General features: G+C 33.8%; 1 protein-coding gene across 2 annotated transcripts in view; it reads left to right on the top strand.

The window, feature by feature from the left end:
• Window positions 1-15,781, top strand: part of LOC108285812 (syntaxin-binding protein 5) — a 127,504-nt gene that overhangs the window by 21,213 nt on the left and 90,510 nt on the right. For both annotated transcript variants that reach the window (XM_037729498.1, XM_017503254.2), the window contains exons 3-4: window positions 10,901-10,982; window positions 15,483-15,583. In XM_037729498.1, coding sequence (XP_037585426.1) covers window positions 10,901-10,982; window positions 15,483-15,583 — 183 coding nt within the window. The remainder of the gene's footprint in view (window positions 1-10,900; window positions 10,983-15,482; window positions 15,584-15,781) is intronic.

Here is a 15,781-nt window from a genome sequence, read left to right on the forward strand (position 1 = left end):
AGGTTAAGAAAGCAGGTGATGTTTCACAGATAACTAAACTACAGCCAAGGTGGATTGTTTTAGTATCTAATGTATTTTCATTTTTTCCTCGTAACCTGCTACTTACAGAAAGTTTATTATTTTTTTTAGCAGGCTATATTATCATTAGTAGGATAAATATATCGTGTACTGCCACTTTTAATTATAGACTTTCATTTGTCCCCCATAACAGTGTGGATGAAGAAATCAAGGATTTCTGATGATGCTCCATGTTTTTTTAAAATTGTTTTTTATGTTCACACAAAATATAGTATTGGTCCTAATCTGAAGCTTATCCTCTTTTCACTTCACAAATGCTTCCGTCAATATTCTTTGACCCTGTTACAGTGGTGTTTAGATTTTAACTTTGTTATTGAAAAATAATCACATTATGGTTTAATCTCTCCATGACTTAGGCCATTAAAAGTAAAAATCACCTACTGACTTTTTATTCATAGTGAGGCAATTCAGAGTAGCAACATCTTGAAGGCATATCAAAATACTTAAAAAGGCTTAAATTACCCTGTTTGCTGAAGGCATAAGAATGTACTGAAAGAAATGGTAAGAGAGGTTAACCTTCAGTGTTTCTGATGAATTACAATTGTGCTCTTGGGTTTACCTTTTTTACTGTGGTAGGAAGGAACAGTTTTCCCTTAAAATTTTTTCTTGGTTTAGTATGAGAGTATCTCCTCAGAGAAATTTACTTTCACAGAATATTATATATTTAAACATATACTATTGTAAGATATTTTATTGTCATTTATATAGTTCATAGAAAGTATAATCCTTATTCTCATCTTTAAGCTTTGCAAGATAAACAGATATTTTCAGAAATCTTACAGGATACCAAAGTTCTCCAGTTGCTTTCTATTTTATGTGTACTCTAGTCTTCCATTCCTAGGTTGGAAAACTGAGTATGTCCCTTCTGTAGAGATTAGAATAGTATCATAACTTTTCTTTGTGTTTTTCCTCATTGAAAATAATGGATGAACAGATTCTCTGAAAAGATATATAATCTTAAAAATATTAATAATTTACAACATATATACCAGTTTTGTTACTGTCTCATTCTTCATAAAAGAAGACGTTGTCAGAATATGTATGTCAGACATTTTCATAATGCACAGTGGTAGAGATGGTAGTGAAAACTTGCCAAGAGTTATACTCTCAGATTTTATCACTGACTAGGGGCCCATGGCCTGTTTCTTTTACTATTTTTGTTTCCACTTTGCCGACAGTACAAATCCCATGAGGAAGAATAAGCAATAAGAGGAAATATTGTTGTGATTGTAGTAACAACCTAAAAAAAAATCATGAAGGTAAAACGAGTGGGCTAGAAATGTAATTTATGGGATTTTAAGGGCTATAATGGATCCTAGAGGAAATTGAGTCCGATTTCCTGAAAGTGACAGGATTAGAACATTTTTCCTCTGTTCTGTACTTTTTTTTTTGGTTTTCTGAAGTGAATTAATCTTACCTGAGAAGCTATGACTGGATCACACGTGGTGGCTCATGCCTGTAATCCCAGCATTTTGGGAGGCTTGAGTCCAGATGTTCAAGACCAGTCAAGGAAACAGCGAGACCCACGCTCTACAAAAAAGAAAAAAGAAAAATTTAGCCAGGTTTAGTGGCAAGTGCTTGTAGTCCCAGCTACCTTGGAGGCTGAGGCAGGAGGAACCCTTGAGCCCAGAAGTTTGAAGCTGGAGTGAGCCATGATCCTGCCACTGCAGTCTAGCCTGGGTGACAGAATGAGACCCTTAAAAAAAGGTGTTTCTGGATATAAAACATGTTTCTTAGGTTCTAAGAAAACTCATTCATTCATAAATATTTATTGAGTGTCTACTATGTGTCATATGGTTTTCCAGGTTTTGGGAGTAAAGAGAGCAGATGACTGTGTTCTTACTACCTGAGACTGAAAGCCTTCCACACTCTAGGATGGAAGTATAGTATAGGCTCTCAAACATAGTTGCATAATTCAGCCAAAGATTGTCCCAACTGAAGGAAAAGGAAGTAGGTGCCGAATTCAGTATGACTGTATAGTAAGCAAAGAGGGAAATAAAAAAATGGCATGGGCATATAAGAATAGTGTAAGACATGCTAAATTTTCAAATGAACTGAGGTTTGTGAGAATAATTGAAAAGGTTTTTTTTCAAGTAATATTTTTATCTGTAAAATTCTTATCTACTTGGAGTAAGTGAGGACCTAACTGTTATATTGCTTTTATATTTCTGTTGCTAAACTTTTGAGATCATTGAGGATAAGGACTATGATTTGTACCCTCAGTGCCTATTGAAGTTTTCAAATAAGAAAAATTGAATGGGTTAAGCAAACATGGTTAAGGAATATTCTATAGCTTCCCATCTTCCTAGGAGCTACAAAACGGGAGAACGTAGAGGCTAATTAGGATCGTTAGTATAAGAAGCTCTGCTTTGTTTCCCCTTAGTTTGCCCGTTTTTCTTGCCACACGTCTGTATAGTAGTGAACGAAAGCAGGTAGGGTTGAAAAGAAACCAGTGGTTATGGTGAAGAGCGAGAGACTAGGTACGTGGTTTATTATTCTAGAATGTGAGGTATGAAAACAAGGCTCTATTGTGTGGCTCTAGAGAGAGAGGTCTTGATGCAAGTTTTCTAGTATTAATGGTATAAGTTAGTTAGATGGATACGATAACATAATGAAATAAACCCAATAATGATATGTCTGATTTTGTACTGCTACTTTTCTCCACTTTAGAAACACACTGAAAGAAACCACCTTTCCAAAGGTATATACTTGTTTTAAAGATTAAGTAGTATAGTGGGGGCTGTGATGAAAAGTACATAGCCTACCTTTTCCATGCCTACCCATGCTTCCCAGAAGGATCTATTTAACTGTTTCTGGTCATGTTGCTAACTCTAAATAAAATCTCTTGTCAACGTTCTTTGTTTCAACTTTAGAAATTATTGGTTGATTTCCTGCCTTAATAAATGAACATTTGCCTCATATCTCCCCTACTCTGTAGTCTTATCCCTGTTTTTACTTTGTTTCCTTGTTGCCTTTGTAAATTTCAATAAATATCTTACAGTTAATTCTGTATTTCCTGCTCTGTCTATTATGCATACTAGCTCTTGGCTCCCCACTCTGTAAAATGAGAATGTTAACCCATCACTTTTCCTGTGTGTGTTTCCCTTTTCTTCCTCCTTTCCTTTGCCAACCCTAGTCATGTGTGATTAATACAAACTTTTAGTTTGATTCTAAAAGTTGGAAATGAGTGAACGGTACATATTATTACTTTTTATTCCACAGCCAAGTGATACCTGTTAGTACATTTCCTTTCTTGTATAGCTACTTTTCTTCCTTCTCCCCCACTTCCCTTACGCATTGGCTGCTGTCATCTCATGCTTAAATGCCTGAGGCTTCTCAAGGATAGAGTCACATCTCTGGAGCGCTCTTGTTCTCATGAACCTGCCTCCAGTGAATACCTCCTTGTTCCTCTCTAAGCTGGACCAGTGTTGTTTTTGTCAACTGTACTGTTTTCCTCCTGGGCTTTTTCGTTTTTTTTCTGGGTTGAATTCAGTGTTTATTAGATTTCCTGTCATTGCTCTGTGTGTGTGCATGTTGGGGGGGGGTGGGTTAATCTTTCAGTCTATTGGAGCATAGTCTTAAATGGCTTCCAGAAAGAACGATAAGATTTTTGAGGCCCATGAATATCTGAAAGTCTTTGTTCTATAATCAGATCTTGTCAGGGGTTTTCTTGAATGTCTTTGCCTTGTATCTCTGAGGCATTACTTTACTGTTTTCTAGCAGCCAGCAAACATTGCTAGCAAACGAGTAATTTGATCATTTCTTTGCACATGGTCACTTGTTTTTTGTTTCTTCTTACCTGGAAGTCTGTATTGTCTTCTTTTTAAGCCTTAAAGAACATTTTAGGGTGGTGTATTTCGGTTGGGACTAATTTCATTTATCGTTCTGGGTACTTACATCTAAGGACCCATGTTCATTAGAAGCTGAGTAAAATCTATTTTCTTATTTTCTTCTATTATTTCTTTGATATCTTTCTCTTCTTTTTCTCTTGTTAGATGTTACGTGTTCTAAAGTGATCTTTTATATTGCTCACTTTTCCTTTTATATTTTCTGGTTCTTTATTTTTTGGCTTTACTTTTTTAAGGGGATCTTGGAACACAATGACAGCAAACATATTTGTTCAGCTTAGTATCTTGAACCAAAGACCTCTTTTCCTTACTTTTCAGTCATAATATCCAAAGTTGGGGGTTTTCTGAACAATTTTCATCAGCATATTTTAGGAATTAATGTATATTTCAAGTTATTAGTGAGAAATACAAATGGTTATAATTTACAAGAGAAAGGTATTTTTCTTGGGACTTTTACTTACATGTATTTCTATACTAATTCTTTACGTGATCAACATTCTTGTTTATGAGAATATTAAATTTTTGTTGTTTCTCGTCTGTTAAATACTTCTTGTTTTTAAATCTTGAATGAAATAAAAAGTCAAATGCAGGACAGAAGGAAATAAGTAGCTTACTTGTAAAAATGTTAAACTGTAGTCTTTTTTTCTCCTATTGTGCTGCATTTTATTTAGATTGCTAAATAGTTAAGTTCATTCACTGCTTATGAAAAATACTTAAACATTTCAGATAAAAGGAAATATATTTAAGACTAGCATGTTTTAATTTGCTTTTATTAATAATTGTAGAGTTTGCTTGCCTTAAATTCATTGCCTTTTATTACCTATTCATATGTGGTGTGTTTATCATTCATACAAGCTAATTCTTTTTTTAACAGCTTTAGTGAGATGTACTTACATATAATATTTAAGTATTACCTTGTCAGTTTCTGCAAACAGCTGGAATTCTGGTAGAGTTTGTTTAGGTTTTTTTTAATTCAGCTTGGTGATTATTGTCATCTTAATCATACTTTTGTTCCATTAATACAGGATATCTTTTCATTTATGTAGGTTTTCTTTCAGCAGTACTTCGTAGTTTTAATGTTAGGGTTTTGCATTTCTTTGGATAAATTTATTTCTAAATTTTCTATTCCTTATGATGTTATTATAAGTGAAATTTTTTTCTTAATTGCGTTTACAGATCATTCATTGCCAGCGTATGATTTTTCTGTATATTGGTCTTGTATTTTGCAACCTTGCTGAATGTTTTATTCATTCTAGTGTTTTATAGTGGGTTTCTTAGAATTTTCTATATATAGGATTATGTCACCTATGAATAAAGATAGTCCTACCTTTTTCTTTCCAACCTGAACACTTTCTCTCTTTTTTTTCTTGCATATTTCCATGGCTAGAATATTATATTCCATGTTGAATAGATAAGTGGTAAGAATGGACATGCTTTTTCCCCATCTTATTGGGAAAGCATTCAGCCCTTCACCACTGAGAAGGATGTTAGCTGTGAGTTTTTCATAGATGCCATTTGTCATGTTGAGGGAATTCCCTTCTATTTCTAGGTTTGTGGAGTTGAGAGTTTAATCGTAAAATGGTGTTGATTTTTGTCTGATCCTTTTTTTTCTGCACCCTTTGAGATTTGTGGTTTTGCCCTTTATTCTAACGTTATGTATTCCATTGATCCTGTATTCTTTTAAAAGATAAGATTGTTTCTTTGTTTCTATTTCTTATTTAATTTTGCCAAGTATTGTTCCTCTCAATAGCAATAGGCTCTAAAATGGTTTTTTTGGATGATCATTTTACACATGGAGATATTTGTAAAGAGGTTGTCTCAAAATTACAACTAGAATTAGAATACAGAATTCTAGCTTTTTGGTTATCTTGCTGGGCCATATTTCTTCATTATTAAAATTAATTTTTAAATATGATATCCTAAGCTAACATGAAAAATGACTTTAGTAGATTATTAAATTAGCATATTGTTTACTATCTAATTCGTGTATGATGTTCACTTACTACAAGTTACATTTGGTCTAGTTTTATATCATTAGACCAATCTGGCTTCGCTCAGTTGTGAAATATTGATTATACATATGTTTTTTCTGTGTACTTTTTCCAGCTTTAAGATAACATACAATAAAACAGGAAATAACATTTACATGTGAAAATTGGCTGTTAATATACTTTGGGGTGTGTTTGTGTGTGTATTTACGTGTGTGCTATAAGGGTTGGTGATTTATACTGTGGTTTCTGGAATTAGACTGCCTTGGTTCATATCTCAGCTTCTTTACTAATAGGTGAGTGGCCTTGGGCAAGTTGCTTAAACTTGTGCCTGAGTTTCCTTATTTGTGAAAATATTGTACTTGACACGTTTTAAGTATTCAGTAAATCTCAGCTTTAGTGATGCTGCTGCTACTGATGATGATGATGATATGCTTAAAGGCCTCCCAATTCCCATTTATTCCTCCCTTCTCAACCATTCAACTAGAAAAAGCCATTTCAGCAGTTAGATTAATGCTCGTTTTGAATTTGATATATGCTACTGTAAATAAAAGGTTTTACTGGTTCTGGCATTTGTTCCTGCTCATGTGTCCTATATACCTCTTCCTGCTTATTCTTCATTAATTGCTAGTTTTGTCGTGTTATTTTTTTCTGTAATTATTTCTTTTTTTCCTATTGCTTGCAGAGAGAGTCATGTCTAAATTACACAGCCTTTTGTTCAAAGACTGTGCTCCCAATCTCTTTTAACTTTGCCTCTGCATCTTCTCTTTATAAATACTCCAGTGACAATGGTGCTTCTCTGGAACTGGACCATGAGTCTAGCTGTGCAGGAATTATCTGACATGTATCATGGGTCAGATAAATTAACTGGTTTCCTTTAAAAACAGGAATTACTAGTGGGATTAGGGCAGATATCATAGCTCTTGTTAGGCAAGCAGTAGAAAAATTGAGAGCAGAAAGGTATCTGAGATAGGAAATTGTATCATCTTCAGAAGAATACATTGAAGTTTAGAATTACAAGCTAAGATATCACGACAGAAGAAATTTACCTTTCCCTTATAATTGATTCATACATATGTAAAAGAACAAATATTAGAATAGTAAATATTTCCTTAATAAATTTGCAGGAATGTTCAGTGCATAATTTTCCTTTGGTTTTTCTTTATTTTAGTTTCAAATGTTTAATTTTATCATTTAATTGTGAACATAGCCATAGTAAATGGAAATCACTTACCAAGCAGATCTTCATTTACAGTGTTTGACTATTTTCTAATAAAAATGTCAACTCAGATCTTCATTTACAATGTTTGACTATTTTCTAGTAAAAATATTAACTTAGTAATGTCAGTATGAGGAAGAACCATGTGTGCAAGGAGTAATATAGATGTGAAAGGGTATAAATGTTTTGTGATCTAATAAATTCAATGTTGACATTTTGTTGTGTTATGATGGTATGTCCAATGTCAGGATGTCAGGGAACATTTAGTTCTAGCCAACATAGTGAATAATACATTGTCTTAAATAATTATAATGGATACCCTTTGGTAAGTGCACTCTATGTAGTTTAATCTTCATTACAGTGCTGCAAGCTAGTCTAGATAGGTCTTATATGCATTTATAGATTCGTTAGTTAATACCTGTAATAATGCTCTCCAGATCACAGCATCTAATGGCAGAGCTGACATATGAACTAATTTGAGAGTAGAGGTCTTCAAGTCTCATTGTACCTCAGATGGTCCCTGTGGCACAATAAGTAAATAAATAATAAATGAACAAGCAATCTACCCAGGCATCTCCTCTGGAAATTTGGGTGTAGCAAGTTTGCAGTAGAGCCAGAATTCTGACCCACTACCAGGATAGAGAAATACTTGCTGTGAAATTTGTGCTCTTTCTATGTTACTGTCTCAGGATTACATGTAGGCAGTATCTGTTTTTAAAACTTAGTTTAAAATTTTTTGTTATGATGAAGTAATAACTTATTAATTTTTCTTCCAATCCATAGGGCAGTTTGGTGGTAGGACACTTTGGGACTAGCTGCAGCTGTATACTACTGCCTTATTTACAGGAAAAGAGAATGAAATCCGTAACTTTGAGAAAAACCGTTTGTCTGAGCCTTAGAAATATTGCCCATAAAATATGAATAATAACTGTCTTTCAGAGTTACTGTGATGATTAAGTGCAATTATATATTTAAGGCACAGTGCCTAACCACTTAGTAGTAACTTAGTAAGTGGTTCTTACTGTTTATTAAGAAGTTGTTTTTATCATGTTAGCTAGAAGTTAAGGAACTATATCATATCGTTTAAAAGTACACTTTTGTTTAGAGTAGTTTCATGCATAGCCTAAGAGTAAAACCTCTGTTGACCTCTGTATAACTGACTTCCTTTATTTATAGACATTTTTTATTCTCTTTGGATAAAACATTGACGCCCATGGCAATTTGAAATTTCAAGACCAGTAAGCTATTTCTTAGAAGGCTCAAATTAACCTGTTGCTTAATCTTACCAAGAATCAGGTATTCTGTATTCCCAATCTGTTTGTGTCTATTAGATATTCTAATCAAGTAAATCACCATAATATTCTATAATATAATGAAATACAAATGTCAAAAGAGACATTTTAAAATGAACATCTAAGATGAATGCTTTCGAAACACTTCATGAAGGTCAGTCATTTAAAATTTCCCTCCCAATTTGGTGTGTATACCTATAAATGACTGGAAAAGAAATAATAAGACTGTATATGAACCCTGCACTCATATTGGTTGATATTATCTTTAAAGTTCCATTTAAGAAGTTAGGCTGGGCGTGGTGGCTCACACATGTTATCCCAGCACTTTGGGAGGCCACGGTGGGCAGATCATGAGGTCAGGAGATGGAGACCATCCTGGCCAACATGTTGAAACCCCTTGTCTACTAAAATACAAAAAATTAGCTGGACGTGGTGGTGTGCATCTGTACTCCCAGCTACTCGGGAGGTTGAGGCAGGGGAGTGCTTGAACCTGGGAGGCGAAGATTGCAGTGAGCTGAGATGATGCCACTAATCTCCAGCCTGCTGACAGAGCGAGACTCTGTCTCAAAAAAAAAAAAAAAAAAGTTTAACTGGAAATCTTATACCTGGGTAGTTATGGTTATGTTTTATTCAAGAAAAACAGCCCTGATTTTTAGTTAATAAATTCATACTCAAAGAAAATGTCTTTGGTTAATATCAAAAGATTGACAATATTATATATGTTTTGTGATAATATGTAAAGTATAATGTTTGATTTTCTACAGTAACTCATTTAAAAAATGAACTTACTCATTGATCCTGATCTAGTCTCAAAAGAGAGGATTTACATTCATGTAAAATGGGAATTATAAAATACGCTAATTGGTGCCAGAAAGAATAATTTAGCTGAAGAGATTAGTATCAGACTCACTATACTGGGTAAAAGGGCAGGGTCTATGCTGTCATCTGAAAAAGGAGGGTGAACAGAGATATAGATTTTCCTTTTTTATGACCTGTCAGTGTGATTTGCATACTGAAAATACTGTTAATTGAAATCTAGTTTCCTGCAGTTGTATTTGAGCAACTGGAATAGCAAAAATACTACTACTGCTGCTACTAATACTGCTGCTGCTACTGCTGCTAGTACCACCAGTAATTCTGGGTGTTTAAAGAATAGGGTACTATGAGCTAAATATGCTCAGCCTGTTAATTTATAAAATATATAATTAATTGGTAGTAATAAATAGAAAAAAACTCTTGAAAATGAGTACCGTCTAGAAAATTCCTAGAAATCCAAAGGAAAAAATCATGGCAAATAGGAATTAAACCTATGGCACAATTTTTTCATTAGTAGCTTTGTGGTATGTATTAATAGAATATAGAAACAGTCTATACCTGAATTTGAATTTATATACTGGCAACTATAAGTTTTATTGAATCTCAACAAATTTTATTTTTACATTTTGCTTTTTACTTTAGGGTAATATTTAACAGCTGGTAAAATGAGATTAGTTTAGCAGCAGGGTAAAATTGCTACCTTCTTATTTCAAGCTTATGAAGGTAAAATGTGTATAACGGTGCCTGGCACATAGTGAGTTCTACAAATGTAGTTTTGTTTTGGGTTTTTTTGGTTCTGTTTTGATGTTTTTATTCAGCATACTTTTTAAATTTAGGGTGTGGACTCTGGAGCCAGAATGCTTACTCATATTCTGTTTTTACTACTGGTTGTGTGACTTGGGACAGGTTACATAATTTCTTCAGCTTCCTTATCTGTTTAAATGGAGAAAAATAACGTATTCTTCATGAGTTATGAGGATTAAGTGAGTTGATATAAATAACATTTTAATAATAATGCCTAACACATAGAAAATGTTATATGAATATTTGCTGTTGTTATTGTATGCCAATTCATTTTAGTCAGTTATCCATGCCTATTTGAAAGATTGGTAGATTCATTGGTGATACAATATCATGTTTCAACTAGAAACATAGTTATGTTGTTCTTCATTATATTTTTAGTCTTAGTTAAAAATTACACTGCGGAAATGAAAAAATTGACAGTGAAAAGATTACTGTTTCTAAAAGCAACATTCCAAAATGACATTTGACTCCTTTTCAGATTTGTTTGCTGACTTCAGCAAAATTGGATATTCTATAGATCCAACCACCTTTTTTCTTCTTTCTGTTATTTTAAGCTGAAGAAAATAATTTGGGCCAGCATAAAGTGTATTACCTATATATTATCTTGTTTTGATACGTTGCTGATTTTAATAATTCATTTTCCTAATTATTTTGTTTAAAACTGTAATCTTTGAGACTTCTCAACAGAAACTGATTCGATTGATACGTAACAAAACTAACTCTAAATCTCAGCTTTAGTAAATAGCCTGTATTGAATATGAGGTCATTGGAATATTGATCAGCCTATTACATAACTTAATCAGTTTCAAAAAAATCTGACAAATACCTTAAACTCCTTAATGGAATTGATTACAGCTTTGGTCGTCCAGGAGTAGAATGTTACTGCCAGCATGACAGTGGAGCTGCAGTAATCCAGCTCCAGTTCCTGATCAATGAGGTGAGTGAATTGTTTTAATCATTTCTACTTATATCTAAAATAGGGCCACATCTAGTCTCTCAGATTTCTTTTATACATTCACATTTTATTTAAATAGTTGAACAAAAATTAATTTCTTATGGGTGAGAAATAGTAATTCATTTTAAGTGAACATCATGGCCAGTTAGATAAATAATGTAAAATGTTTTCTCTACACAGTGCTGTAAATTGAATGGCCTAAGGTAAATGTTTTTGGTAAAAGGTGCTGCATTTAAATGTTAAGGGATATTGAATACTGTGTAATATAGAAATCTATATTAAAATATTTTTTTAAGATTGAGCTTATGATAAATCAAAGAATGTGCTTCTTTAACGAATTGCTTTGGAATACAACCAAGAAACCAACATTCATTCATTAGAAAATGGTTACTGGCCAGAGTTCTTAAATAACACCCAATTATGTCACTTAATTGGTTTAAGTAATTGATGTCACCTTCCTATTAGAAAGTATAGAAGGAGCTGGAGAAAACATCATTTTATCAGCATAGGAAACATTGTTCTTACATATTTTGAGAATATATGAGCAGCTCTGAGAATAGATGTTTACTACAAGTAGTGATAGAGTGGGAAAGCTGGTTATTAAAAGGAAGAAAGAGAAATTGCTTCAGAAAAGGCTCTGATCTCCTTAGATATGAGGACAGATTGTGGACATTATTTTAGACCCTAAATCTTTAGGCTCTGTGGAATAATTTCTTAAATGTATATGAGAGAAAATAAATTTCTGAATACCTCTGGCTTTTGATAAACGTTCTCTTCACACCAGAGGATTTAAGAAAGGCATCATGGGTATAAACAGATAATTATGACAATGTAAAAACCTCCATAAAGCTGTAATCAAAATAATTTGCAATTGTCTAGATTTTTCAAGGTCAGAAGATGTGTTTTTAAAAACTTCAGTATTCTGTATAGAATGAGGCATTTTAAAAGTATAAAAAATTTTTTTTGATATTTTTATTTTCCACTTTCTAGACTCCACACAACCAATGTTTCTAAACTGCTGAATCAAAACAAAGGTTTAACTCTCTTAGATGAATGCACATACCGTGGAACAGTTCCACAGATAGTGTACTTCTATGCTTTATAGTCCGATAATTCTTTTTTTCACTATAGGCCACAGTGGACTCTGAAATATCCTTTTCTAGATTCTACACAAAGAGTGTTTCTAAACTACTGCATCAAAACATAGGTTCGTCTCTGAGATGAATGCACATATTGCAAAGCGGTTTCACAGATAGCTTCCTTTAGGGTTTTATTGCCCGTTATTTAGTTTTTCACCTTGGGCCTCAGTACACTGTGAAATGTCACTTTCTAGATTCTACACAAAGAGTGTTTCTAAACTGCTGAATCAAAACATAGGTTCAGCTCTCTGAGATGAATGCACATATCCCAAAGCAGTTTCACAGATAGCTTGCTTCTAGGTTTTATACCCGAATATTCGGTTTTTTATTTTATTTCTTTATTATGCTTTAAGTTCTGGGTTACATGTGAAGAATGTCCAGATTTGTTACATAGGTATACGCATGCCATGGTGGTTTGCTGTATCCATCCCCCCGTCATCTACATTAGATATTTCTCCTAATGTTAGAATTTTTAAAAAATTAAAATGTGGAAAGTTGTTGAACCCATATATGAGGACTCAGATTATTTTTCCTCTTTTAAAGAATGTTTTATCATGGAATAATTATACTCACAGTTAAGTTTAAAAATAGTTTCAGAGAGTGCTTGTGTACCGTTCTTTTAGCTTCTCCCAGTAGTAACATTTTATATAACAATACTACTATAGCAAACCAGAAAAATGACAACAAAACAATACTACTAACTATAGACCTTTATTTAGATTTTTCAGTTCGTATGTGCACTTACTTGTGTGTTTGTGTGTGTAGTTCAGTTTTATCACATGTGCAGGTTCATGCAACACTACCACATCAAGATATAGGTCAGTTCCCTCAACTCTAAGGGAAGGAATTCCCTCAGAAATAAAAAGGTACCCTCAGCACTAAGGGAGTCCCTTTGTAATTGAACTCCTGCTCACCCTCACTCCCTGGCATCTAGTAACATGTTCTTCTTTATTTATTTGTTATTATTATTTTTTTGAGATGGAGTGTCACTCTGTCACCCAGGCTGGAGCACAATGGCATGGTCTAGACTTACTACAACCTCCGCCTCCCGGGTTCTAGCAATTTTTCCTAGCTCAGCCTCCTGAGTAGCTGGGACTACAGGCGCGTGCTACCACACCCAGCTAATTTTTGTATTTTCAGTAGAGAGGGGGTTTCACTATCTTGGCCATGCTGATCTCAAACTCCTGACTTATTGATCTGTCAGCCTTGGCCTCCCAAAGTGCTGGGATTACAGGCGTGAGCCACCGTGCCTGGCCTCTTCTTCATTTTTATACTTCCGTTAAAATTGTTTTTTAAAGCAGCACTTGAACTGATGTTAATAAAATACAGCAAATCAATTACTGTACACCTAAATATTAGAAATATTAAATTTATACTGTTTACATTTGTATTAAGTATTCTTTTTCTCTTCAGTAAGATTGATCATAGACTTCTTTGGGATGGCCTTTTTTTTTTTTTTTTTTTTTTAACCTGCTTGAATGTTAAATTATAAATACATAAAGATAGTTTTATTGTGTTAAAAAGTGGAAATCTGACAATTAGGTCTACCTGTTTGCTTTCAGATTTAGAAAACTATGTAGTGTGTAGGTGAAGGAGCCACCATAAGAGGAGGTTAGCTGTTACTGCCATTTTGGCTTTTTGTCTTCTCTTCTTCCTTGAGATTGTAAGATGTGGCAAACATATTAAGAAAGAAGATGGCGTGGCCTGATATATGATGTAAATAAGAAATAACAGTACAAATCTTTGATACACTAAATCCTTTGAGTTTCTCTACTTCAAAGTGATGTAGGTAAGAGGATGCTTTCTGGTGAAATGGAGGGAGTGTGAACTTTATGTGTTTCTGCATTCCAGTTGTCATGTCCTGGCAACAGAAGTTACACACTAGGGTAGCCCTCATAGAATTTTGAAGGTGAAAAGGAGTTGGAGAGATAATTTAATATAAATCTTGTCCTGACAGCTGCTTTAATTATTCTGAGTAGATGAGAAACTCTTATTTTGAAAGGGTGTGACTAAGATTTCTTACAATAACCAAAAAGATTGGTCTTGCTAATCGGTTTTGAAATTAATGTAAATTCTGCATGTTACATCTCTGGTCTTAGTCTTCTCTCAGTGTTGATGATAGATTTCTAGCTCCTTTGAGGAAAAACATTTAGACATCGTAATAGATTAGTCTAGAGAGTCATAATTTTATTCAGAATCATCACATCACATTCATAATTTTATATCAGTCATCTCTGGAGGTTTTTCAAAATATGCTTGCATAGGTCTTTGTTCTATATCTTAGGCCATTTTCTCTTGCTACAACTGAATACCTGAGTCTGGGTAATTTATAAGGAAAGTTTATATAACTTTTGATTCTGGAGGCTGGCAAGTCCAAGATTGAGCAGCTGCATCTGGCTGACTTCTGGTGAGGGCCTCATGCTGCATCATAACATGGTAGAGAAGCAGAAAGGGAACCTGGTGCAAGCCAAGAGAGCAAAGAGGTCAGCCTCACTTTATAACAACCACTAGCATAAGAATCCAGTCCTGTGAGGAAGAAAACTCCCTCCCTCCCCGGAGACTGCATTAAACTCTTCATGGAGGCAGATCCCTTATGAACCAAGTGAGGGATCATTTACCACCTTTTAACACCACTTCATTGGCAATTAAATTTCAACATGGTGAGTTTTGGCATTGCAAACCACATCTAAACTATTGCACTCTGGATATTCTGATTTGTTCGGTTTGGGTGAGAATGAGCCACTTAAATGATTCTCAAGTACTGCCAGGCCTTTTCTTCCCTATAAATAATAATATTTAGTGGTATCAGACATTTAACATTCTAAATTAGTCAGATTTTGAAACCTTCAGACATGGAAGTTACAGTGTGCCAAATGCTATCTTTATTTTCCATACTGTTCTAGTAGTCGAATTATGGTCTAGGTATAGTACTTTCATAAGGATTGGTCTTAAGCCAAATGAAATGAGGGGGTTATTCATATCATATTTTGTTCTGTGAATCAAGGAAGTATGTATAATAGTTACCAAGTAATTTACAGTCTGACCTCTAATTTTAAATAACTAGATCTTAACCATACTATTCCACTAGATCCTAGTATACTTTTGGCTTATGAGATACTAAATTATACTTTAAATTATTGAAGAAGCTAACATGTTTACATACATGTAATACACATACACTTTTTACATCTGCTGTTTTGAATCTAAGTGAGGCAAGTGTTTCTTAGATCTATATCTACTGGCAGAAAGTTTTGGAATTTGGGAAGGAAATACTTCTGGCAACTATTGAGTAGACTTAATGTTTGTATATTGTGTATGAAATATGTTATACTTGATTTTTAAGGGAGCTCTTGTGAGTGCCTTGGCTGATGACACCTTACACTTATGGAATTTACGTCAAAAGAGGCCTGCCATACTACATTCACTTAAATTTTGCAGAGAAAGGTAAGAATTCTCTCAGTTATCCTATGTATAGGATATTTACTATTATGATATTTGCTTTGAATTTTAGTCTTTGATTTTTTGTTTGTAATGGTCTTTATGCACAGTCTAAAAGCTAATTCAAAAACTTCAAAGGATATAGAGTAAAAGCAAGATTCATTTTTTTAGACCCATCTTTCTTTCCACAGGCAACCACATAAA

Source organism: Cebus imitator, unplaced genomic scaffold, assembly GCF_001604975.1.
Source record: "Cebus imitator isolate Cc_AM_T3 unplaced genomic scaffold, Cebus_imitator-1.0 Scaffold307, whole genome shotgun sequence".
Lineage (NCBI taxonomy): Eukaryota > Metazoa > Chordata > Mammalia > Primates > Cebidae > Cebus > Cebus imitator.